Source organism: Narcine bancroftii, chromosome 3 (genome assembly GCF_036971445.1).
Source record: "Narcine bancroftii isolate sNarBan1 chromosome 3, sNarBan1.hap1, whole genome shotgun sequence".
Lineage (NCBI taxonomy): Eukaryota > Metazoa > Chordata > Chondrichthyes > Torpediniformes > Narcinidae > Narcine > Narcine bancroftii.
In genome coordinates this window covers 206,366,877-206,393,725 of record NC_091471.1, presented here as the reverse complement: position 1 = coordinate 206,393,725, position 26,849 = coordinate 206,366,877, and the positions used below count along the sequence as shown (strand labels likewise).

At 43.2% G+C, this 26,849-nt stretch overlaps 1 protein-coding gene across 15 annotated transcripts in view; it reads left to right on the top strand.

The window, feature by feature from the left end:
* Nucleotides 1-26,849, top strand: part of LOC138758057 (uncharacterized) — a 356,156-nt gene that overhangs the window by 150,606 nt on the left and 178,701 nt on the right. For all 15 annotated transcript variants that reach the window (XM_069926419.1, XM_069926421.1, XM_069926422.1 and 12 more), the window contains one exon: nt 14,529-14,673. In XM_069926419.1, coding sequence (XP_069782520.1) covers nt 14,529-14,673 — 145 coding nt within the window. The remainder of the gene's footprint in view (nt 1-14,528; nt 14,674-26,849) is intronic.

The window sequence follows — 26,849 nt, the reverse complement described above, 5'->3', positions numbered from 1 at the left end:
CTGGCCAACCACCACATGCAGTTTTGATTCGCTGCTTGAGATACCAGGAAAGAGAAATTATATTGTGGATTGCAGTTCAAAAGGCTCAACAAAACCAGTCTCCAATGATGGTTCAGGGCAATAGAGTGTTTTTTAATACTGATTTAAGTCAAGAAATTATTAAAAGATGTAGAGAATTTAATTCAGCTAAAGAAGTACTGTGGAGAAAGGGTTATAAATTTGCTTTTCGTTATCCTGCTGTATTGAAAGTTTTCTATGGAAATTTTCAGTCTCAATTTTTTGAGAATGATCATGATGCATTAATCTTTGCTAATTCGTTGTCAGATTTATGAGGAAGTGGACGGTCACCATTATCATCACCTAAAAGGAGGGTAAATGGGACCGGGAAGAATAGAAGGAACGGAAAGAAGGTTGAATTGACACAGAGTCTTCTTGACATTGAAGATCCAGAACAGTCATTAGGACTGGAATCATTGGGTTGAATGTGTTTGATTAAGTACTTTAGAATTTTTCAACTGGGGGGGAGGGGGGGGTGGATGACACTGAAGCTTCTGATTGTCATCTGCCACTAGTGGGTTTTGCCACACTCAGATTTTTGGGGAGTTAGTAAACTATTGTAGCTTGTGATTGAAAACTTTTTGTTAGTTGGGTTTCTTTTTATATATAAGGGAGGAAAGGTTATTTTATTTAGAAGGGATTTTTTTTGCAAGAGAAGTAATATTCTGTAATAGTGTGAAGACTTTATTGTTAGGGTAAAGAAATGTCTATTTTGAATTTGGCAACTTTTAATGTACAGGGATTGAATAATCCAATTAAGCATAAACGTGTATTGGCTTACTGTTAGGTCTGCTTTGTTCATGAATGAGTGAGTCAAACACCAGACTAAGTCGAAATCAAGGTTCTTTGTTCTTTATTACCGGATTGTAACACTTGCAACTAACAGTGTTAGTTGGAGAAGGCGCAAGTGGTGTTTTTTTTATACCTCAGGATACGTACTTAGTAAATTATCATACCATGACATTGTCCAATGAATAAACTGTTGCTATCCTTCTCTGTTAATCTGCTGCACATCATTCTTGTTAGTGCAAAGCTTATCTTGAGTGTACAAGGTCACATCTGCATTCTGTTACTCCTTAGTACTGGGTGACTCCTTCTCCGGTCCCATCTCATGATGTTTTTACCTTACATTGCATAAACAAAAAATGAAAGATGATATTGTCTTTTTACAAGAAAAGAACATTTAAAATTGAAGAGAAATTGGGTTGGATATGTGATTGCTTCTTCTTTTAATTCTAAAGCAAGGGGTGTAGCGATTCTGATTCATAAGAAATTATTATTTGAGTTGGAATCATTTACGGAGATTGCTGGTAGGGTTTTGATAGTGAATTGTAAAATTTTTGCAGAACCATGGACATTGTTGAATATTTATGCAGCTAATATGGATGATGATTGATTTATATCTGAGGCTTTCTTAACATTAAATCAGGCCAATGAAAATATTTTGGTTGGAGGGGATTTTAGTTATGTTTTGGATCCAATACTGGATAGATCTCTGAAAAGAATAAGGAAATCAAAGATGGCGATACAAATGGGATCATTGATGAAAGATTTGAATTTAGTTGAAATTTGGAGGAGAATAAATCCGACAGAAAAGGGCTTTTCTTTTTATTCATCTAGACATGATTCATTTTCTAGCATAGATTTGTTTTTGCATTTGGCACATTTACAGGCTAGAGTAGAGCAGGCTGAATACAAGAGTAGGGTAATATCCCATCATTCTATGTTGTTTATTACTTGTGTAGGTTTTGAAGGGTTGAAATCAACTTACTGGTGGAGATATAATGTAATTTTATTGAAGAAACCAGAGTTCATTACTTATGTTAAGGAACAGATTGCTTTATTTTTGGCTGAAAATGCTAATTCAGTTAGTAGTAATTTTGGAATGTGGGATGGTTTAAAAACATATTTGCGTGGTCAAATTATTAGTTATTCTATGAAGATTAAAAAAAACAGTATCTGGCGGAATGTTTAGTGTTGGAGAAACAAATTAGTGAGTTGGCAAAGGAACTTCAGAAGGTTACAGAAGATAAGAAAGCAGCATTAGCTAAATTGAAATTACGTTATAATACTTTACAAACATATGCGATGAATTCAAAGATCTAAGCAACATTATTAAGAGTTGGGTGAGAGGGCACATAAGGTATTAGCATGGCAATTAAAAATGGAACAAGTATTGAGAACTATTAATGCTGTTAAAAAGAATTCAATTGTTACCTATAAACCTCAGGAAATCAATGACCAATTTTATTTACTTTATCAGAAATTGTATACTTCTGAGGGAAAGCATGATGATGGTTCTATTGAATCCTTTTTATCAAGTTAAATTTACCCATTTTGGGGGAGGAAGAGGTAAAGGAAATGGAAGCTCTGTTTACAGATTTTGAGATTAAAGAAGCTATACAAGAGATGCCAAATGGAAAGTCGCCAGGTGATGACGGAATTTCAGTGGAATTTTATAAAGTGTTTTATGAAGATTTATCTTCTATATTTATGGACGTTTTGCAACAAATAACTGAAAATCAGTCATTACCGTAATCTTGTTCAAGTGCGATAATTACAGTGATTCCAAAAAAAAGATAGAGATCCATTGAATGTAGCTTTCTACTGACCAATTTCTTTATTAAATGTGGATTATAAAATAGTGGCTGAAGTATTGGCAAATAGACTTGCTAAATATTTACCTCAGTGGGTATATACGGATCAAACAAGTTTTATTATGAATAGATGTGCATCTGATAATATTCTTAGATCGATAACGTTGATCAATGCAACGAGACAGCATCCCAACCAACCAACAATGGTGGTTGCGCTTGATGCGGAAAAAGCATTTGATAGGGTTGAATGGAATTTTTTTATTTAAGGTGCTGGAGAAGTTTAATTTTGGCCCTTTTTTTACTGGTTGGGTTAAGGCATTGTATAAAAATCTGATTGCTAGGGTGATGACGAGTGTCCAAACTTCTTTGCCATTTAAATTATCGCGATCAACTCGTCAAGGTTGTCCATTGTCACCAGCCTTGTTTGCATTGGTCATTGAACCATTAGCTCAGGCAATTCAACAGAATGACAAGGTTAAAGGGATAAGAATTGAAGATGATGAATATAAGATTAATTTATTTGCTGATGATGATGTATTGATTTATTTGACACATCCAGAACAATCTTTGAAATATTTACAAGAATGTTTAGTTCAATTTGGGGAGTTATCTGGGTATAAGGTGAATTGCCAATTTTGAAAGGGTGTAAGAATATTATAAAATTAAGATGGTGTGATAAAATTAAATATTTAGGGGTAACTGTGAATGCAAATTATCAATCTTTATATAAGTTAAATTATGTACTTGTATTGAAAAAGATTAAAGTGGATTTGATTAAATGGAAGGATCTTCCATTAACATTAATAGGTCGAGTAAATTGTATTAAAATTAATATTTTTCCTCGTATTCAATACTTATTTCAGTCAATTCCATATTTACTTTCAAAGGTATTTTTTCAGGATTTGAATAAGTTGGTGAGGAAATTTTTATGGAAGGGAAAATTAGCTCAAGTAGCTTTTCAGAAATTGACATGGAAATATGCACTAGGTGGACTTCAGTTGCCTCATTTTCAAAATTATTATGAAGCTCCACTGTTGAAGTTTATTAGTAGAATGATGGATATTAATCAGTCTCCTAGTTGGTCTGTATTTCTGAATTTGATGTTCACCAGTTTATTCATAAGTGGAATTTGAATTTATTGCAGGGATTTGATATGCCAGTATTAAAACATTTGTTAAAGATATGGGTTAAAATAAATGATGTTATAGGAACAAAGGGTAAATTATCAATCCAAACACTTATATCAAAATCAGCTTATTCCTTTTTCAATGTTTAATAGGTATTTAAAGATTATGGTATTCTCAGGGTATAAAAGTGATTCAGGATTGTTTTGAAGAGGGACAGTTTCTTTCTTTTAATCAATTGAGGGAGAAATTTGGAATACCAGTAAATTCTTTATTTATGTATTACTAACTTAGAGCTTTGATAAGGGATAATTAAAGAGATGAGTTTACCTGAGTTAACAAAATTTGAATCTTTGATTTCCTTTATACCAAAGACAGGTTTTATTTCAGATATGTATCGATTGTTACAGGAAACTATGGATAAACCGAATTTGGGGAAATCTAGAAATAAATGGGAAAGCAATTTAACTTATATTATGCCTCAAGAGGATTGGCAGGTTATGTGTCATGAAGGGGTAACTAAATTGACTAATGTAATATATGGTTTGGTTAATTATAATTTTTTGCATCAGCTATACTTGACTCCTGAGAAATTGAAAAAATACTGATTTAGTAATTCAGATCTTTGTTTTAGATGTGGGTTAAGTACTGCAACCTTTTTGCATGTAGTTTGGTCCTGTGATAGGGTACAATCATTTTGGGAAAAAGTTAGGTTGGTTTTGGAGAAATTAAGTTACTGTTAGATCCAGAGATTTTTTTTGTTGGGTTATATGATTTATTTAGCTGGCTTGGGGTTGGATAAGTTTCAAAAAGCATTTGTACATTTGGTGTTATCTGTGGCACGAAAATGTGTAGCAATTACTTGGAAAGACAATGTAGAGATTAATATAGCTCGTTGGCATAATGAATTGAGATTTTGTATTTATATGGAGAAAAAAACATATAATTTACATGATAATTATTCTTTTTTTGTTAAAATATGGTCATCTTATTTAGAATATATGGGTTTGGAAATATCCTAAAATATTGTATATGTTTTATGTATTTTTTGGCTCCCCTTGAGGGGGCTGGCTGAGGGGGGTGGGTTTACTACATTGTATAAAAACTTTTTTTGTTGTTGTTGTTATTGATTTTACATTTTTAAAAGTTTTAAATAAAATTAAAAAAAAAGAGTGACCTTCGGCTAAGACCAGTATTTCATTAATTAACGCTGATGGTGGCTGTCCCCTAGGCCATCTAGGTGGAGCATGTGGGTGCCCCGTTTGCAACGTGAGTGGCCAGAAGTCCTTTTCAGGTGATCTTTGAACGCTGTGTACTTGCCTTCTTCTGAGGGCATCTGTATAAAATTCACAATCCGGCTTGCAATTTCCTCGTCAAGAGAGATGACTATGTAGTAGTAGCGTGTGGAATCTGAGGTTACTTGTCAGATGTTGAACTGTGCCTCTGACTGGTCGAAAATCCAGAAAATTGGCAACTTCTGTGAGACTGTATGTAGTGATGAAGCGTTGGTCATCTTTGGTTCGAATATTGTTTGGACTGTCAGGGTTACCAATTGTAACGATGTGCTACACACAGAGCTAGAACAGACAGACATGATCAGTCAGAGTTGTAGACTACAAACTGGCTTTTAATCCGCGTTCTCCGCACCAACTTCTACACACTTCCAGATGCTGGCACTTCCTCCAGAATTGAAGTCATCCACGCAGAGAAAAGATTTTTCTCATGAGCAGGCTTTGCTCTGCAATGAAGAAGAAGAAGCCCAGTGCCATTTTAGGAGAGGATCTTCTCAGCCACTTGCGGCTGCCATTTTGTGCTGGTTCAATCACGTAGTTAGTGGGCCGCCACAGTACAATATTTTGTGGTATCTTCGTGCAGTTTTATTTGCCAGAAGTTCTGAGATGCATGCAATTCAGTGGAAAAACTTTGCATCAGCCATCTCACTTGTAATTTCATCCCTGGTTGGAATCTGATAGTGTTCTCTTTTTATATTGGCATTCAAGTATTTTTGGGTACATGCACATACATAGCTCACCGTTCTTCTTTTTGATACCTACCATTGAATTCACCCATTCTGTGGGCTCCTTCATTTTCTTTATGACCCCTAGTGATGTCATTTGATTGAGCTTCTGCTTGATGTTGTCTTTTAGTGACTGGAACCCACCTTGGAGCATGCATCCTCCTTTAATTGTATCTTTTAGGTGAATGGTAGAACTACAAATCCCTTCAAGATGTCTGGAAATTGATCCAGTATTTCCTCTACGCTGTTTTATGCATTGGCATTTTTAATGCGATACATCCTCTTGACTAGGCCTAAATTTTCACATGCTTTGCACTAAGCAGTGATTCATGTCCATCTGGGACTACTGCAAACATGAGGTGATGCTCTTTACCTTTAACTTTCACCTTTAGTAGACATGTACCTTTTGTGTCAATGCACTGCCCATTGTAGGCCTTGATCTGAACAGAATTTGGATGGATGTACGGCTTTATCTTCATTGTCCTATAGTCGTGCTCACAAATCAAATCGGCCTTTGCCCCTGTGTCCAGCTTCAAAGAAATATCTGTTCCATTTGCATGGAATGAAACAGTTCACTTATCCAGCTCAACTCTGTTCATGCTGTTCAGGGTCTGTTGGTTTGAAATCTTCCTGCACCACTATAACCACAAAGAATGCATCACTGAGGACAGTTTTTTCTCTGGTGTGCACATTTTCACTTCTGTTTTGTTTCCCTTTTGCAAAACATTGCTTTGTATAGTGATTCTGCCCTTTGCACTTACAGGCAGTTCCTGGGTTATGAACATCCGAATTAGGGACAACTCTTACTTACAAATGACTTCAGCAGTTCATCGGCTCATAAAAGGAGAATACTATCTGCTATTTTAAGTTGGATCACATTGCCGATAACATTGTGTTGAGTATTTTATAACTTTGTATTTGGTTTAAATATAAAATATATACTAGATACTAAGACAAACATTGATTAGCTGACGGTAAATAAGAACCATATTTACTTGTTCTGACTTACCTACAAATTCAAGTTAAAGACAGACTTTGGAATCATCTCATTCATAACCCTGGGACCGCCTGTATTACAGACTTTTCCATAGGCTGGGCATTGTTCTGGTGCATGTTCAGTGCCACATCATTTGCAATTGAATGTCTCCATGTTTGTTGTTTCCTATGTCTCATTCTCTGTTTATGTGTGTGTCCAGTCATTGTGGCTCCAGCTATGTCTTCATTTTCATCAGCTTTTGAACTTTGACCAAACTTTTCCGCATGCTGCAGAGGTAATTCACTGGCATGGCATATCTCCACAGCTCCAGCTAAGGTAAGTTCTGTCTCTCAGAGCAACCTCTCTCTCATTTTCTTAACAATAATTCTGAACAGAATTTGATCAAGGATCATTGAATCTTGCAGTGATCCAAAATTGCATTTTCTTTCTTTTAGTTTCAAGTTTGTTAAGCTCTCTGCCTGCAGTTGCGTGCGCAGGCAAAATGAGTACATATTGAATGTTTCATTTTTCTTTGGCAAGAGGTGTCCATCAAACATCTCGATAACCTTGTCAAACTTGCCTTGGTCATCTGCCTCAGCAAAAATAAATGTTTTGAAAAACTCTAGTGGTTGAGATCCCACTACAATAAGTAACAGTGAAATCTTCTGTGCTTCTGGTTTGCTATCAAGTCCAATGGCTTGTGGTTGAAATTCCCAGTCCAATTCACAATATCAGGAACCTTCCCACTCTCCATTTTTCCTGCTGATACCAACTGATACACATTCCTGATACCATGTGACATTTCTTTGAAGTAATAAAGAAACTTGGGTTCTTTTATATTTTATTAACAACTCACGACCTCATGGTGCAACCATTTTTTGTATCTAACCTGAGGAGCAGCATTCAACTCTGACTCCCTCTGTCAGGAGTATCACTAGCACTCTATCACTACAGTCTTAAGTGTCTCGAAATAAAAATACTTAACAAAGCAATGCCATCCACCAGCATTATTGAGATTACTGGTGGACAGTATTGCAAGAAATCGTTTGATCTAAGCACTTAAACCTGTCTTACACCTCTCAAGGTGAAAGCACTTGATGGTGAGAAAACATATTAGAAGAGTGGGAAGAAACTGGAGCACCTGGGTAAACCCACATGGGAAGAATGTACAAACTCCTTGCAGGCAGCAGCAGATTTGAACCCATGTCATTGGTGCTGTAAAAGCATTGTACTAACCATTACACTAACCGTGCCTCCTGTTAGGATGTTAGGATCATTGAAATTTTTTACTGGTACTGGCAGTTTAATCTTGCTGCCTGCTACCATGTTTCAAATGGGTTTAATGTATCATATAGGTTGAATGTTGAGTGGGTGGGGGGGGGGGGTTGAAGGAAGGAGGGAAGGGAGGGGGGAAAAGGGGGAGAAAATGACACTGTCTATATTTAAGAGGGAAATGTTTGTGTGTATTTTGGTCAGTATGGTTCATAGTGTGAAAAATAAAAAAAAATATTTTTTTTAAAAATAGAACCGCTGGCATTCAGCCTTTGAAACTGATGTCAGCTCTGCAATTGTGCAGATGTCCTGAGTCCAGGATTTACTGACTGACAACTTGTGTCATTTTTTCTGCAATTTTGGACTCCACATGAAGTCCAGTAATGGAGTATATTCTTGTCAGGTTCCCCAGTATTATGTTGGGTAAATGTAGCTCAAGTCTGATGCCACCTAGCAAAGTCCCAGTGCCTAGGCTGTGAGAGGCACAAAAGAGAAAGTGATTCATTTAAAAATTCTATCAATGTTTTGAATACATTTAAGTGTTTTCAACAACTATAATGTTCCTTACTGAGCATTGGAATATTTCTACATTTTTATTTTGAAATTTGGCAGGCAGATTTGTCTATCTCCCCTTACAGTTTGATTGTAGAGGCTGTATTTTATGTTAACAGATTGACATTATGTCAGAAAATCTTCATGTGTTGGTATTGCCATGTTATTAGATGAGCTTCTGTTGAAGCTTCAACATCCAATATAATTGTGCTTAATGTTTACTGAGCACTTGTAATCTCCAACCATATTAATATAAATTGTGATTAGAGCTTAATGCACACCCTGTATCACCCACGGTCCATCAAAATACATTACATATAATGAAACCCAACTATGTAACATTGCATTTTCTGCGTCATAACTCCAGTCAGAGTCAAGTACCCAATACGATACATTCCTCTGTGGAATTGTACTTTTTGTCAACTTGCCACCAATCCTCCAGTTAGGTTTCCATCAGGGTCATTGTAGTGGGAGGGAATGAGATGGAATAAAGTTGTTTCACATCCTCAGGTGGACAGAAGGCTTACCTATTCTAAAACTGATGAAAGTTAAGCAGATAAAATCTCTCCTCAGGAAAGGCATCATCATCGTCCCCGTACACCTTCCCCTCAACGAGTTCCGCACGCACTATAATGCTGAACTCTTCTTCTGTTGTCTCCATGCCCACATTTTCCACCATAATTCTCCACCCACCCCACCCCCATCCCCCATGAAGACCCTTTCTCCAACTTAAGGATTTTTCCTCCTCTTGGACACCTCGTCCTGGCCATCTGCCCTCTCTGGATCTTAATACTTACAGCTGCCGCTGAGAAATCAATCATCTCAACTTCACCACTCCCCTCACGTATTCTAATCTCTCTTCTTTTAAAATATATTTTTATTGATTTGGAAGAGAGAAATATTACATGTTAACCACACATAAAACATTCTAATCTCACCCTCCTCGGAATGCTACACCTTCCACTCTCTCTGCACCAATCTCAACCTCACTATCATACCCAAAGACAAGGGTGGTACTGTTATGGTGTGGTGCACTGACCTCCACCTTGCTGAAGCCAGACGACCACTTGCAGACACCTCTTCATACTTACCCCTACAACAAAGCTCCACCCAAAAATGTCAGGCCACCATCTCGCATACCATTTCTAACTTCATCACTTCCAATCATCTCCCTCCCACAGCCTTCCACCTCATTGTTTCTCAACCCCGCAATTTCAGGTTCTACATGCTACCCAAGATCCACAAACTCAATTGTCCTGGTAGGTCCGTGCTCCCGTCCCACCGAACGTGTCATCTTATCTCAATTCCATTTCTCCCTCCCCCTCCTCAGTTCAGTCCCTCCCCACCTACATCCATGATACCTCACATGCCCTCCACCATTTCAACAGCTTCCAATTTCAGGAACTCAACCTCCTCATTTTCACTGTGGACGTCCAGTCTCTATACACCTCCATCCCCCATACTGAAGGTCCTTTGTTTTTTTTCAACAACAGCCCCAACCAGTTCCCCTCTACCATCACTCTCCTCTGCCTGACAGAACTTGTTCTCATCCTCAATATAACTTTCCTTTGACTTATTTTGACATGCCACTTTCTCCAAATCAAAGGGTAGCCATGGGTACCACATGGGTGCCAGCTATCCCTGCCATTTTTTTAGCTATGTGAAGCAATCCATGCAACGAGCCTACACAGACAAAGCTACTCAATTCTTCCTCCGCTACAACGATGTCTACATTGGTGCTGCCTTGTACATCGATGATGAGCTTGTCAATTTTATCCACATTATCTACTTTGCTGCTAACTTTCACCCTGACTTCAAATTCACTTGGTTCATCTCTGGAAATACTCTCCCCTTTCTCTATCTCTCTGTCTCTTTCTCTTGGGAGATAAACTTTCTTCATATATTTTCTACAAACTCACCAACTCCCACAATTATTTTGACTACACCTCCTCACATTCTATCCCTGTAAGGATTATATTCCTTTCTCACAATTCCTCCATCGCAATTGCATCGGCTCCCAGCATGAAGTCTTCCATGCCAGATTATCTGAGATGTTCTCATTCTTGAAAAAAAAACATGACTACCCCTTCACCACAATCAACTCGCCCCTTACTTGCATATCCTCCGTTATCTACATTTTCCCTGCTGCCCGCCTCCATTTGCAACTAGGACAGGATTCCTCTTTTCCTCATCTTCCACCCCACCAGCGTCCTTATCCAGCATATTAGCCTCTGCAATTTCCATCACCTGCAACATTGATCCTACCACCAGAAACATCTTCCCCTCTCCTCTCTTTGCCTTCCAAGGGGACTGCTCCATCTGTGACTCCCTCTTTCACTCATCCCTTCCCACTAATTACCCCCTTGGTCCCTACCTCTGTTATGGCAGGAAGGGCTGCACCTGCCTCCTCTCTCACCATCATTCAGGGCCCCAGATTGTCCTTCCAAGTGAAGTAACACTTTGTGTGAATCTGTGCAGGAGGTCATCTGTTCCCCTTGTAATCTTCTTTACACAGACACGGGGATGGTTTCGCTATGTACCTTAGTTCTGTTCGCAGCAATAGCAGGGATCTCCCAGTGGACAACCATTTCAATTCTGAGCCCCACTCCCACGCTGACTTGTCTGTTCGTGGCCTCATATACTGCAAAACCAAGGCCACCCATAAATTGGAGTAAACAACAGGTAATAATCCATCTGGGCTCTCTCCAAATGGATGGTATTAGTGCCAACCTCTCCAGTTTCCATTAGTCTAGTCCCCTGTGTTCCTCTCTTCCCCATCCCTTTGTCTCCTTTCCTGCAGCTCCTCAGCCTTTCTCTCTTCATTCAGAGAATTATCCTATCCCCCAGCTTTTTTCTATCGTGCCCTCCCATCCATATCCACCTATGACCTGTGGGCCTGTGCTCCTACTCCTGCCCCGCCTCTCACCAGTTTATTCAGGTGTCTGTCTACTTTTTACTCATTCCTTGATGAAGGGCTCAAGCCTAAAATGTTGGTTATATATCTTTACCTTTGCTGCACAAAGAACACTGCATGACTTGTTGAGTTTCTCCAGCATTTTTGTGTAAACTATGATCCATCATTGATTCAATAAGTGAGCCAAGTTGATAGCAGAATTAAACAAAAGAATATGTTAAAGATTATTGGTAGGAAGATTGTCTTTCTTCACATCAGTATCAATACTGAAATTACATGTAATTCATTCTCTTCTGGGATGATTGTTTTTCTTCCCTTATTGAACTCATTTTAGTGCCTAATTTTCAACAGAATCTTCTCCATTCCATTTCTGCTGCTGCTTTGAAGGCATTTTGTAGGTCAACAGATTTCACATTAAAGATGTCTGCTGCATATGTTTATGTCTTGCAGCATGTTGGAAGTTAAATCAGGAGATGTTAGCAGTGGAATGACTAGCAGGGACTTGTTGTCTGGACAACAAGTGCCTTGCCAGCCGAGCAGAGTATTTTTGCAGTCTACTCTGTCCCGCTGTCTTTATGTAGTCGAAGTGAGTTTGCATTCTTTAGATTATGGATATTTGAGTTTTCATCATATTTCACAAAGAAAGGTTAGTATAATGGTTAACACAACACATTACAGCACCAGTGACCCGAGTTTGAATTTATAATTTGGAAGCAAGGGGTGTGGGTTGGGAAGGCCTGTTACCATACTGTATCTCCAAATTAAAAATGTACAAAAGGTTTCTTATAAACTTTATTCCAATTGCCTTTAGTAGTTTTGGTATTTTCTGATTGTTGCCTTGTGCATTCAAGACTTAATTTCTTTGTTAGCCTTCTTGGTGTTTGTTCCTGCATTGTTGGAAACTGAAGTCTCACATACCCTTTGAATGGTCCTTTCTAATGCTCGGTCCCAGTGGCAGATTAATTACCACCCAGGCCCCTAAGATGAGCTTTAGTAAGGCTCCCTGATCCACCCTTCATTAAATAACATATTAGGGGATCTCCAAAGTGGTCAATATTGACTCCTGCCAGGAGCCCGAGGTCCCCGCTGCTGCCAGGAGCCCGAGGTCCCCGCTCCTCCCGGGGGCCCAAGGTCCCCGCTCCTGCCCGGGACCCCAACATCCTTGCTCCTGCTGGGAGCCCAAGATTGCTGTTCCTGCTGGGATCCCGAGGTCCCTGCTGCTGCTGCTGGGAGACCGAGGTCTCTGCTCCTGATGGGAGCCTGACATCTGCACTCCTGCTGAGAACCCGACGTTGCCGCTCCTGCTGGGCCCCCCTCCATCCCATGCCCCTAGGCTTAACCCTACTCAGCCTAATGGTTAATCTGCCACTTCTCAGACAATCAGTAAAGTTGTGCTTGTCTGTGAAGGTATCTTATGCCTTCAGTTTGGCAGTCATTTTTGTAAAGATTTTTCATTTTACAAATATCCCCATACTTAAGGCAAATCGGAATCTTTTTTTTATATGGGCTACTGACACTTTCTTGATCTAAATTTGGAGTTGTTGCTGTTAGTTTTTTTAAGGACGAACTCACTGGTGATGCAAAGACATCCCAATCTTTGGTCATTGCTGAAGCCAGTCCTTTACTTTGTTTGGTAGGAGTTAGAATTTTTATGATTTTTTTAAATGCTAGAAGCCTGATGTCCATTGCTTTAATTCATAGATCAAAGCTTCTCATAGCTCTGATCTAGTGATTTTAAAATAGTGTTCTTGATCTGAACAAAAATTGATGCTGTAACAAGAAGAGAGGAAAACAAAAGGTGAGAAACTATTGGTCAGTTATTTTAACATTTATTATTGGTCAGATGTCGGTGCCAAAACTCAAAGAAGAAATTGAAGATTATTACAGCATGTAATCAGTAGGCCATGGAATTCTGACAATTGTTGGCAGAAGGGAAAGGGTTGATACATTACATAACTAGTATGTTAAATTGTTTGATAAAGTATGATTGCACAAGCTTCAACAGAAAAAAATTTCTTGTCAGTTTCCAAAGTAAATTTCTTAAATGGCCTTCTAATGTGAACTCGCAACCTGCGGATTATTGTCTTTGCTAAACTAAGTTAATTTTCTGAATGCATTTTGTGTATATTTATTTGTTTGTTTGTTTATATGTTTGTCAATCTATTTATTGTTTGTTTATTGTTTTCATTTAAATTCTAGAAGAGTATTTTTTAATTCTATAGCTCATTTTTTGGCGGTGATTTGTAAATTCCGTAAGAGCTAATTTCTGTTACTGGAACTGCTGTAATGCGCGGTGCACTGTAATATTAAATCAAATCAATATGATTCTTTGGCTTGGCTTCGCGGATGAAGATTTATGGAGGGGTAATGTCCACGTCAGCTGCAGGTTCGTTTGTGGCTGACAAGTCCGATGCGGGACAGGCAGACACGGTTGCAAGGGAAAATTGGTTGGTTGGGGTTGGGTGTTGGGTTTTTCCTCCTTTGTCTTTTGTCAGTGAGGTGGGCTCTGCGGTCTTCTTCAAAGGAGGTTGCTGCCCGCCGAACTGTGAGGCGCCAAGATGCACGGTTTGAGGCGAGATCAGCCCACTGGCGATGGTCAATGTGGCAGGCACCAAGAGCTTTCTTTAGGCAGTCCTTGTACCTCTTCTTTGGTGCACCTCTGTCTCGGTGGCCAGTGGAGAGCTCGCCATATAACACGATCTTGGGAAGGCGATGGTCCTCCATTCTGGAGATGTGACCTACCCAGCACAGTTGGATCTTCAGCAGCGTGGATTCGATGCTGTCGGCCTCTGCCATCTCGAGTACTTCGATGTTGGTGATGAAGTCGCTCCAATGAATGTGGAGGATGAAGTGGAGACAACGCAGGTGATTATATGAAAGGCAAATCATGTTTGGCAAATTTCTAAGTTTATTTTGAGAATGTAACAGACTGAACCAATAAAAGAAAACTTGGTTTTGCCAGCATAGTTAAGTGGAAACTGTTATCTAAGCTTTACAGTATTTATATTTTTAATTACAGGCTATCACCCATGGACAGTCCCTCTCAGCTGTTGTAGAACAATATCGGCAGTTGATAAGATGCCTGCGAAGACGGTTTGATGCTCACTGGGAACCAATATCGCTGGTGTATTCAGAGTTGGAAGAATGGCTCAACAGGAAGAAAAGTAAGAGGTTTATAGATGCAAATAATCGGTGAAGTATTTCCTTGCCCTGATATTTTTTATGCAAGATAAACAACTAATTTCGCTAATATTTCAAAAATGTTAACTGTTTACAGGATGATAGTATTTTTCTCGGGTTGCACTATGATGGTGACCAATGTGATGTCTTAAAGGACACTAATTCTGTTGAAATTGGAAATAAATCATGCAATAATCATAATTGGTTTCTAGAATCAAGCTGCAGAAGGAAATTACTAGAGGAAAAGCCCATCATTCTAGATTATTTGCTACAAATGAGCATCAAGCATTAATAAGTACATTCCTTTGCATATTAAAATGGAGTGTATTGACAACGTTACATTAAATTGCATAACAAATCCTGGAGATGGAAATAAAATGTTGCAAAGGCATTGATAGATTAATGGTTGGAAAAACTAATAGATGGTGCTCCTTGTATAAATGTATGAGATTTTCAATTTAGGACCCAAGAAAAATAAAACAGATTTTCTAAATGTCAAGAAACTGGCAGAACTATGGACTAGTAGTAGACATTTAGAAGTCCAGAAGCAGAATTGACTAAAAACTAATGGACTGGTTTATCAACAATAATTATGAAGGCTAATAGAATGTTGCCCTTTATCTCAAAAGGTCCAGAAAACAAAGAGCTCAGATTACTCTCCTCTAGAGTATTGCATTCAGTTTTGTAGCACAACTGGAAGGATATATTGATTTGGGGGAATATGAAGTGCAGATTTTCTAAAATGATACCAGGGTTAAGACAGTCAAATGAGGTTTCATCATCAAGGTTTGCATTCCCTCAAATGTAGGTTACATGATAATCTTATTGCCGTTTTAAAAATTATCAAAGAATTTGCATTGTATATAAATAAACTGGATGGAAATATGGATGGTTTAATTCAAAAGTTTGAAAATGAAATGAAAATTGCTGGAGTCATTGATGTGACAGAGGGACATAGATCAAGTGGGATATGGGTGGAGCAATGGCAAGTGGAATTTATTCCAGATACAGATGAGGTAATGCCATTTTTTTGAGTATGAATTCAAATTTTGGTAGGATGTGTGGAGTAAATGATAGGGACTTTAGGACTGTTGATGTTCAGAGGGATCTTTCAAGTCCATAGCTCAGTGAAAGAGGTGACTGAGGTGAATAGGGTAATGAAGTAGGCATGGTATGCTTGCCTTCATTTGCTGAGTCATTAAACTTAAGTGTGGGGATCTCATGTCGTAGCTTTGCAAAATGACAGTTATACCACACACAGAATATTGTGTACAGTTCTGATCGTCACACTACAGGAAGTATGTGGTAGCAACAGGGAGAGAGTGCAGAAGAGATTCACCAGAATGTTATTGAGAATGGAAAGCTGAGGTTATGAAGAAAGATTTGATAAACTGGGTTTATTCCTACAAGATTGTAGGAAGCTGAGAGGTAACTTTATGGAGATTTATGAAATTATATGTGGCATAGCAAGGATAGATAGAGCATTTTCCCCCTGGCATGGGAATCTAGAACCAGAAGTCAGAGGTTTATGGTGAGGGGAGACATTTAAAGGAGATCTGTAGGGTACAGTTTCATACATAGGGAGGTGGTTATCTGGAATTAACTGCCAGAAGAGGTGGTAGAGGCAGATAGAGTTACAACATTTAAAAGGGATTTGAACATCTACTTAGATGGAAAGGGCAGAGAGGGATATGGGCATAATGTAGGAAAAAGTGTAGGGTGGAGAGGCATCGTGGTTGGCGGGAATGAGCTGGGCGTGAAGAGCTTATTTCTGTGTTGAAAGAACACAGATGAGGTCTAAGTTTATGTTTTAAATTTAGAGTGTTGAGTGCCTTGAAATTGGACTTTTGGTTTTCTCAGCATGTTTATTTATTTGTCTCAAAATACTACGTATGGTGAGAAGATTTCTTCTTCAAAGAGACCAACAGGTTATCTCCATATAACCCTACATAGAGCACAATTTACAGAGTATAGGATTGTGATAGTACATATCTATCACCAATGTACATAGTGTATATAGTAGTGTATATAGTTACTGTATCTAGACTGTGCTTATAGCGATTGGCTGAGAGCTAAGCCACACCCATTACCTGGGCCTTAAAGGGCTGTGTCCCTAGCCAGGTCGGATCATTCCGGACTGGTCGGCCACCTGTGAAGAGCTCCGGTCTTTTGCTAATAAAAGCCTTGGTTTGGATCAACAAGTCTTTGGTTCTTTCGACGAGCTCTACAATTTTATTAGCAAAAGAAAAATTTTTTTGAAAGGGATGGAGCGTCTAATTAGGCCAGAAAAACTTGATATCGACCCACGGTCAGCTACAGCCTTCAAAGCCTTTAACTTCTGGCTGCTGAACTTTGAAAACTTCCTAAGGCTCATTGAGGTGGAGGAGGATAACCTGCGTCTAACAGCATTGCTGTCTATGGTGTCCTTGAGAGTCTACGAGAACATCCAGGATGAGACCACTTACACCGCAGCCATAAAGGTACTGAAAGAAATGTATAACCAACCGGTGAACAGAATTCATGCCCGGCTCGTGCTTGCGTCGAGGAAGCAACAGCCCGGTGAGTCCAGCAGGGCATATTTACAAGTATTGAAGGCATTGGGCAAGGACTGTAACTGTGTGGACAAAACTGCTGCCGAGATCACAAATGATCTCGTCCGGGATGCCTATGTGGCTGGGCTCAGATCAAATGAAGTGAGGCTGCGCTTGCTCGAACAAGGGGTAGAAAAACTCGAGGACGTGGCCCGGATTGCAATCACAATGGAGGATGCAGCCTTAAAGTCCACCGAGCTCTCTAGGGACTGGACCCCTCGCTCTGATGTGAGTAGAGTGCCCTTCTATCCTACCCCTGACGGCCTGTCGGCTGCTACCCTGCCCCGTGAGAACCCGAAATGTTATTTCTGCGGGAGGGACAAGCACAGCAGGTCCCAGTGCCCAGCAAGAAAAGCCAAGTGCCAGAAGTGCCTTAAAAACGGCCACTTTGCTGCAGTCTGTAGGTCTAAAATGGCCGCCGGCAAACACAGTGCCTCGTGTGAAGCTCAACCGCCACTATCCCATTCAAACTCTTCTTCCACAGAGCTCTCGTCCAATGAGAGCGAGGGCTCCCCTGCACGGCAACGCCTGACGTCACGGAGACGCCGAACCCGGAAGGGGCAGCCCACCCTCGCGACCATGGTGATGGCCCGCCTCTCGCCCCCGTGCGGGACACTCGACACTACCGCCGCTGCTGCCGCCGCCACAGTCACCCCCGGGGCCGACGCTACCGCCGCTGCTGCCGCCGCCACAGCCAACCCCGGGGCCGACGCTACCGCCGCTGCTGCCGCCGCCACCGCCACCCGCGGGGCCGACGCTACCGCCGCTGCTGCCGCCGCCACCGCCACCCGCGGGGCCGACGCTACCGCCGCTGCTGCCGCCGCCACCGCCACCCGCGGGGCCGACGCTACCGCCGCCGCAGCCACCCCCGTGGCCAACCAGGTACTCACCCCAGCGTCCATCACCGACGACCGCCAGGGCCCGACCGCCGCGACGCCACAACAGCACTTCCGGGAAGTCCTCCAATCTGCTCCTCGAGCGTTGACTACGTCATCCCGTTGCGTGACGTCATCGCGCAAAACTCCCCGGTCAACTGCTTCAATAACATTAAACCAGCAATGCTCTCATCCCCTCACCAGAGCAATGGAACTGATTAAAGTGCATGGACACTACACCAATTGCTTATTTGACTCTGGGTCAACTGACAGCTTTATTCAGCCAGATCTGGCCCTCCGTTGGGGACTTGACATTATTCCCACTACCCAGAGGATCTCATTAGCGACGAGGTCGCACTCGACTGGGATAAAGGGGTATTGCATTGCCACGCTGGAAGTACAGGGCGTAACGGTCACCCACTTCAAATTATTCGTCCTTCCCCGATTGTGCGCCCCAGTGTTGCTGGGATTAGACTTTCAGTGTCAGTTCCGAACGGTGTCCCTACACTTTGGGGGACCCCATGCCCCCCTCTCGGTCTGCCATCGCCCCACCCCCGAAGCACCCGAGCAACCCGCCCCTGTGCCCCGGGGCCAGTCCTGCGGCCTTTCCACACTCCGGATTGCCCCGCCGGCACTCTTCGCAAACCTCACCCCTGGCTGGAAGCCTGTGGCCACCAAAAGTCGGCAATATAGTTACGAAAACAGGCAATTCATTAGGAGTGAGGTGCGTAGATTGCTGGATGAGGGCATCATCGAACCCAGTTCAAGCCCCTGGAGAGCCCAGGTGGTGGTTGTCAAGAATGGGGAAAAACTACGGATGGTGGTCGACTATAGCCAGACCATTAACCGCTTCACACTCCTGGATGCGTACCCCCTGCCACGCATCACGGATGTGGTGAACCAGATCGCCCAATACCGCATTTTCTCCACTATTGACCTACGTTCGGCCTACCACCAGCTCCCGATCCGCTGTGAGGACCGACCATTCACGGCATTTGAGGCGAATGGGCGGCTATATCAATTTCTCAGGGTACCATTCGGGGTCACTAATGGTGTCGCGGTCTTCCAGCGGGAAATGGACAGGATGGTGGACCAGAACGGGCTAACCGCTACCTTCCCGTATCTGGACAATATCACCATCTGCGGCCACGACATGCAGGACCACGACGCTAACCTAGACAAATTTCTCCAAACTGCCCGTCGGCTGAACCTGACTTACAATTTGGACAAGTGTGTCTTCCGGACCACTCGACTCGCCATTCTAGGTTGTGTGGTGGAGAACGGGATAGTCATGCCAGATCCTGACCGCATGCGTCCCCTAATGGACTTACCCCCCCCACATACCCAGAAAGCTCTCAAACGTTGCCTGGGCCTTTTCTCGTATTACGCCCAATGGGTTCCACACTATGCCGACAAGGCGTGTCCTCTTATCAAGACCACCTCCTTTCCCCTCTCGACCGAAGCCACAGCGGCTTTCGATCGAATCAAATCTGACATTGCTGCTGCGACGCTGCACGCGATCGATGAGTCTGTCCCGTTTCAAGTCGAGAGCGATGCATCCGACTTCGCCCTGGCAGCCACCTTGAACCAGGCCGGTCGGCCTGTAGCCTTCTTCTCCAGAACCCTCCAGGGTCCTGAGAGTAGACACTCCTCGATCGAGAAGGAAGCGCAGGCCATAGTTGAAGCAGTGCGTCGTTGGAGACATTACCTCGCTGGGAGGCGCTTTACACTGTTGACTGATCAACGTGCAGTCTCCTTCATGTTCAGCAACACCCAGCGTGGTAAGATAAAAAACGACAAAATCGCCAGATGGAGAATCGAACTCTCCACCTTTAACTACGACATCCTGTACCGGCCTGGTAAACTCAACGACCCGCCTGACGCGCTCTCCAGGGGGACGTGCGCCAGCATACAGATGGACAGACTACGGAAACTCCATGAGGCGCTCTGTCATCCAGGGGTCACTAGGTTTGCTCACTTTGTCAAGGCGCGCAACTTACCCTACACAGTCGAGGAGATCCGCTCCATGACCCGAGCCTGTGCGGTGTGCGCTGAATGCAAGCCCCACTTCTTCCGTCCGGATAACTCCCACGTTATCAAAGCCACCCGCCCCTTCGAGCGTCTTAGCGTAGACTTTAAGGGCCCCCTACCGTCGACCAACCGTAATACCTACATCCTTACAGCCATCGACGAGTACTCCCGCTTCCCATTCGCTGTGGCCTGCCCAGACACCACTGCCACCTCAGTGATACAGGCCCTTCACACTATTTTCACCATCTTCGGGTACCCCAATTCCATCCACAGTGATAGGGGTTCCTCATTCATGAGTGCAGAGCTGCGACAGTACCTTCTGGAGTGTGGTATTGCTTCAAGCAGGACCACGAGCTATAACCCACGCGGTAATGGCCAGATCGAGAGGGAGAATGCCACTATATGGAGAGCGGTTACACTGGCTCTCCGGTCTAAAGGTCTCCCCACCTCTCACTGGCAGGAGGTTCTCAGTAGTGCCTTACACTCCATCCGCTCCCTCCTATGTACTGCAACAAATGCCACCCCCCACGAAAGGATGTTCCTTTTCCCGAGGAAATCCGAATCAGGAACCACTGTACCGGCATGGCTCACCGTCCCTGGCCCCGTCCTTTTGCGACGCCACGTCCGGCACTCAAAGAACGACCCCTTGGTCGACCGGGTGACTCTACTCCACGCGAACCCACATTACGCCTACGTTGGGTTCCCAGACGGGCGGGAGGACACTGTTTCGGTGCGGGACCTAGCTCAGGACGCGGGAGAACCAGCAAACCCCCCAACCCAACCTTCCCCAACTCTTTATTCTCCAGGCCCCGTGCCGCAGCAGAAGGTCCAACCGCACCCGGGCCACCCTGCCGACAACACGACTGGGGAATTGAGCGACGGAGCAGTCGCACCCGACAAGCCCGCTGGCGACACCACTCCAGCGACCCCGATCCCGGCACCACGGCGGTCACACCGGATGGTCAGACCCCCTGACCGCTACAGTCCTTGACCTACCCCTTCCTTTCATTCTCTCCCTCGTTTTGTTTTTCCCAGGGTCAGTTCTCCAAGAAGGGGTGAATGTGATAGTACATATCTATCACCAATGTACATAGTGTATATAGTAGTGTATATAGTTACTGTATCTAGACTGTGCTTATAGCGATTGGCTGAGAGCTAAGCCACACCCATTACCTGGGCCTTAAAGGGCTGTGTCCCTAGCCAGGTCGGATCATTCCGGACTGGTCGGCCACCTGTGAAGAGCTCCGGTCTTTTGCTAATAAAAGCCTTGGTTTGGATCAACAAGTCTTTGGTTCTTTCGACGAGCTCTACAAGGATATAATGCAAATAGAAAATTGTGTCCTTCACAAAATATTGTGACACAAGTCAAAAAATCAAGCACAAGGAATAACTTTGTGAGAGTAAAACTATCACAATATTCACAGTTTATCCTTTCAAATCCCCATTGTCAATTGAGGTTCATCAAAAGCTGTCTTTGTGACCTTGTACTGAAGGAAATTCTTGCTGGTTTAAGTTTCCATAGCTTTCTTCATTTGACACTAGAGCCAAAATGAAAAACCAATCAGCAGTGGCAATTTTACTAACCAGCTCTCCAGAGGTAAGATAAAAGTTTCTTTAGTTGTGGGGTCAGGACACGTTAACTCAGGTTTAGACCAGAAAAGGCGAGATACCATCATTCTTGTCATGGAAGGACATTGTTGTCATAAGATGCATGAAGAAAAGTTTTGGGGAGTGATCAAAGGTTTTCTAAAGAGAGGTGGATGTCTGGAATTCACATCTAGGAGTTGTGGTTGAGGCTGATGCAATAAGGACATTGAAAGACTCTTAGTTAGACATATGGATGCAAGAAAACTAGAGGATTGTGAACTGTGAAGAAGGAAAGGGTTAGCTTGATGGTGGAGTAGTAGGTTTATATGGGTTGGCACTACATTGTGGGCTGAAGGGCTGTATTGTACTATGTTAAAATAACAATTAGGGTGGTTGGCACCTAGAATCATGAACTAAAGTAGAATCTGATAGGTCACAAAAGGATTATCACTCAATTTGATAAATTGGAATGGTACTACCCTTAGACATATTTCATTTAGAGCCAAATAGCATTTTTGTTCTCATAAGATAGAGCGAGAAATTGGAGCAAAGGAGTACACTACACATTTAATATTGAAGTACATTGAATTCTGGTGGGAGAGGCCAGAACCAGAGTATTTGGGGGGCTAGGAGACCTGTCAGGACAGTTACTTGAATAAAATGTAATTAGTTGTTTTCACCAGGAATGAGGGTCCCCCATACCATGAAGTAGTGTCATGAAATGTTCTAATAATTTCACAAAAAATGTCAACATTAGTTCTATATCAACAAAGATATTGTGCTTTCATTCTGCACAGATCCAAACTGTTAATCATACCAATCTATTCACATTTCCTACACAATCTGCCCATTTCCATACCCACCCTTACTCTCTTTCCATTCTTAAACATACCGGGGGTATAGGTTAATGGGGTGTAAATTGCGCGGCCTGGACTTGTGGGCCAAGATGGTACGTTACCATGCTGTATGTCTACATTAAATTAAGGTGAAGCCTCCAACTAATGACAATGAAAGAATCCTTCAACATCCATCATTTGCTCTATTTAGCCAAGGGAAGTGAGGAATAGGAATGTGATAACTTGCCTGGGAAGTGGGTTCTCCTGACACTGAAATTCATATTTAGAGCAAGTACAATGCACTTTTTGCTAGATATGCTCTCAATATATGTTGCTTGCTTGTCAGAAAAGGAATAACAGAATATTTAGGATGAGTAAATGGCTTGAGCAGTGTGTGCAGGAGGGAAGGTTTCAGATTCCGGGGAAATTGAAACTGGTTCTGGTAGAGCTGGAACCAGCACAAATCAGACAGTCGACACCTGGCTAGGACCAGGATCAATGTTCCAAGGAGACTGCAAGTGCTGCTGGGGAGGGTTGAAACTATTATGGCAGAGGGATGCCTAAATCCAGGCAGAAAGACTATTGTGTTTGGAAAGTATCAGGTTCAGTGTGTTCACAGAGAGATTACAATTAAAGGTTAACTTTATTGAACGCACAGGAGACAAGCAGGGGAGAATGTCAAATGGATCGACAATGAGATAGACAACAGACTCGCCAAGGCAAATAGCGCCTTTGGAAGACTACACAAAAGAGTCTGGAAAAACAACCAACTGAAAAACCTCACAAAGATAAGCGTATACAGAGCCGTTGTCATACCCACACTCCTGTTCGGCTCCGAATCATGGGTCCTCTACCGGCATCACCTACGGCTCCTAGAACGCTTCCACCAGCGTTGTCTCCGCTCCATCCTCAACATCCATTGGAGCGCTTTCATCCCTAACGTCGAAGTACTCGAGATGGCAGAGGTCGACAGCATCGAGTCCACACTGCTGAAGATCCAGCTGCGCTGGGTGGGTCACGTCTCCAGAATGGAGGACCATCGCCTTCCCAAGATCGTGTTATATGGCGAGCTCTCCACTGGCCACCGTGACAGAGGTGCACCAAAGAAAAGGTACAAGGACTGCCTAAAGAAATCTCTTGGTGCCTGCCACATTGACCACCGCCAGTGGGCTGATATCGCCTCTAACCGTGCATCTTGGCGCCTCACAGTTTGGCGGGCAGCAACCTCCTTTGAAGAAGACCGCAGAGCCCACCTCACTGACAAAAGGCAAAGGAGGAAAAACCCAACACCCAACCCCAACCAACCAATTTTCCCCTGCAGCCGCTGCAACCGTGTCTGCCTGTCCCGCATCGGACTTGTCAGCCACAAACGAGCCTGCAGCTGACGTGGACTTTTACCCCCTCCATAAATCTTCGTCAATGAAGACGCTGTTTACATCCGGTACCGCACGGATGGCAGTCTCTTCAATCTGAGGCGCCTGCAAGCTCACACCAAGACACAAGAGAAACTTGTCCGTGAACTACTCTTTGCAGACGATGCCGCTTTAGTTGCCCATTCAGAGCCAGCTCTTCAGCGCTTGACGTCCTGCTTTGCGGAAACTGCCAAAATGTTTGGCCTGGAAGTCAGCCTGAAGAAAACTGAGGTCCTCCATCAGCCAGCTCCCCACCATGACTACCAGCCCCCCCACATCTCCATCGGGCACACAAAACTCAAAACGGTCAACCAGTTTACCTATCTCGGCTGCACCATTTCATCAGATGCAAGGATCGACAATGAGATAGACAACAGACTCGCCAAGGCAAATAGCGCCTTTGGAAGACTACACAAAAGAGTCTGGAAAAACAACCAACTGAAAAACCTCACAAAGATAAGCGTATACAGAGCCGTTGTCATACCCACACTCCTGTTCGGCTCCGAATCATGGGTCCTCTACCGGCATCACCTACGGCTCCTAGAACGCTTCCACCAGCGTTGTCTCCGCTCCATCCTCAACATCCATTGGAGCGCTTTCATCCCTAACGTCGAAGTACTCGAGATGGCAGAGGTCGACAGCATCGAGTCCACGCTGCTGAAGATCCAGCTGCGCTGGATGGGTCACGTCTCCAGTATGGAGGACCATCGCCTTCCCAAGATCGTGTTATATGGCGAGCTCTCCACTGGCCACCGTGATAGAGGTGCACCAAAGAAAAGGTACAAGGACTGCCTAAAGAAATCTCTTGGTGCCTGCCACATTGACCACTGCCAGTGGGCTGATAACGCCTCAAACCGTGCATCTTGGCGCCTCACAGTTTGGCGGGCAGCAACCTCCTTTGAAGAAGACCGCAGAGCCCACCTCACTGACAAAAGGCAAAGGAGGAAAAACCCAACACCCAACCCCAACCAACCAATTTTCCCCTGCAACCGCTGCAATCGTGTCTGCCTGTCCCGCATTGGACTTGTCAGCCACAAACGAGCCTGCAGCTGACGTGGACTTTTACCCCCTCCATAAATCTTTGTCCGCGAAGCCAAGCCAAAGAAAGACTCTACTACTAAACAATTATATAGACATTCACATTGGACCCAGGTTGGACTATGATACCAGTGGCCACCTTACTTCTACATGCTCATGAACATGTACACACTTACAGACAAGGACTTCAGCAGACACTCCTTATCCCTGTTCCTGGGGTGCGGCTCAGTGTTATGTAATATACAATTAATAACGCACTCTAACAAGACAGGAACTTAAATGCATACTCCCGGTCCTCCGTACCAACAGGGGTATGGCTCTCTGCAAGCACTGATCTATCACAGTACTACAGTTAATCCTAAGTGTACACCTTACCTGTGACTCCTCCAGTGATGTCCACAGTAAGTAAAACAACGTGCTATGCATTGATGTTATAAGGTTCTGATCTGGGCGCCTAGCCAATAATGACCCAAGGTAATTTAAATAAGTCAACAGTAAGGTGTGCACTAATGGGGTGGCTGGAGTCCAACCTTGATTGACAGGTGATGTGACTTTTGAATAAGTTTCAAACAGGGAGAACGCATGATCACCTGCAATCCACAATATTCCAGACAGACAGGGAGGCCACATATTTCTCCACAATCACATATAACAAAGACAGAGGTCAGAAATGTAGAGACCTAAATAAATTTTAAAAAGAGAAAAATAAGTAAAGTACAGAAAAGTCAAATGCAAAAGATACAAAGATTACTGGATTCTAAAAGGACAATGAATGTAAGGGTACTTTATCTCAAAAAACTGTCAAAAACCAGGTCAGAGCATATGTGGCACAAATCATTACAAAGAGTTAGCAGCCATTACAAAAACTTGCTCCAGGATTGTAGTGTAGATTGTGGAGGATCTTGTGGCCTCTCCATCTGGAACCTGGTGGGAATGTGAATTGTGGTGGGTCATGTCACCTCTCCAGCTGGAGCCTACTTGGAAGTCATTTTACCTGCGAAGGGTTAGTCTGCCCATCCATGATGCTGATATGTGATTATACCTGGAAGTTGACGTATGATTGGTCCTCCAGGTGCCAATCAATGGTTAGATCTGCCCACCAGTGAGGTTGATGCACAATTGTTTCCCATAGGTTTCGTGGACGGGTCCTACATTTGAAAGAGCAGCACATGCAGTCTCTCCCTCCCTTTGTTTGTTGCTGCCTTCAAATCACCCCTGAAGTCTAGACTGCAGGTAGCTTTAGAGGGCTAACTACATTGGGCCCATCCAGATCCAAGAAAGGCCCATGTTGGAGACCAGATTTATGTGTATGTACTCATTTATTTGTTTCCTTGTATACCATTCCTATAGGTAGTGGCCTTTCTCTTTTTCTTTGGCTTGGTTTCGCGGACGAAGATTTATGGAGGGGGTAAATGTCCACGTCAGCTGCAGGCTCGTTTGTGGCTGACAAGTCCGATGCGGGACAGGCAGACACGGTTGCAGTGGTTGCAGGGGAAAATTGATTGGTTGGGGTTGGGTGTTGGGTTTTTCCTCCTTTGCCTTTTGTCAGTGAGGTGGGCTCTGCGGTCTTCTTCAAAGGAGGTTGCTGCCCGCCAAACTGTGAAGCGCCAAGATGCACGGTTTGAGGCGATATCAGCCCACTGGCGGTGGTCAGTGTGGCAGGCACCAAGAGATTTCTTTAGGCAGTCCTTGTACCTCTTCTTTGGTGCACCTCTGACACGATGGCCAGTGGAGAGCTCGCCATATAACACGATCTTGGGAAGGCGATGGTCCTCCATCCTGGAGACGTG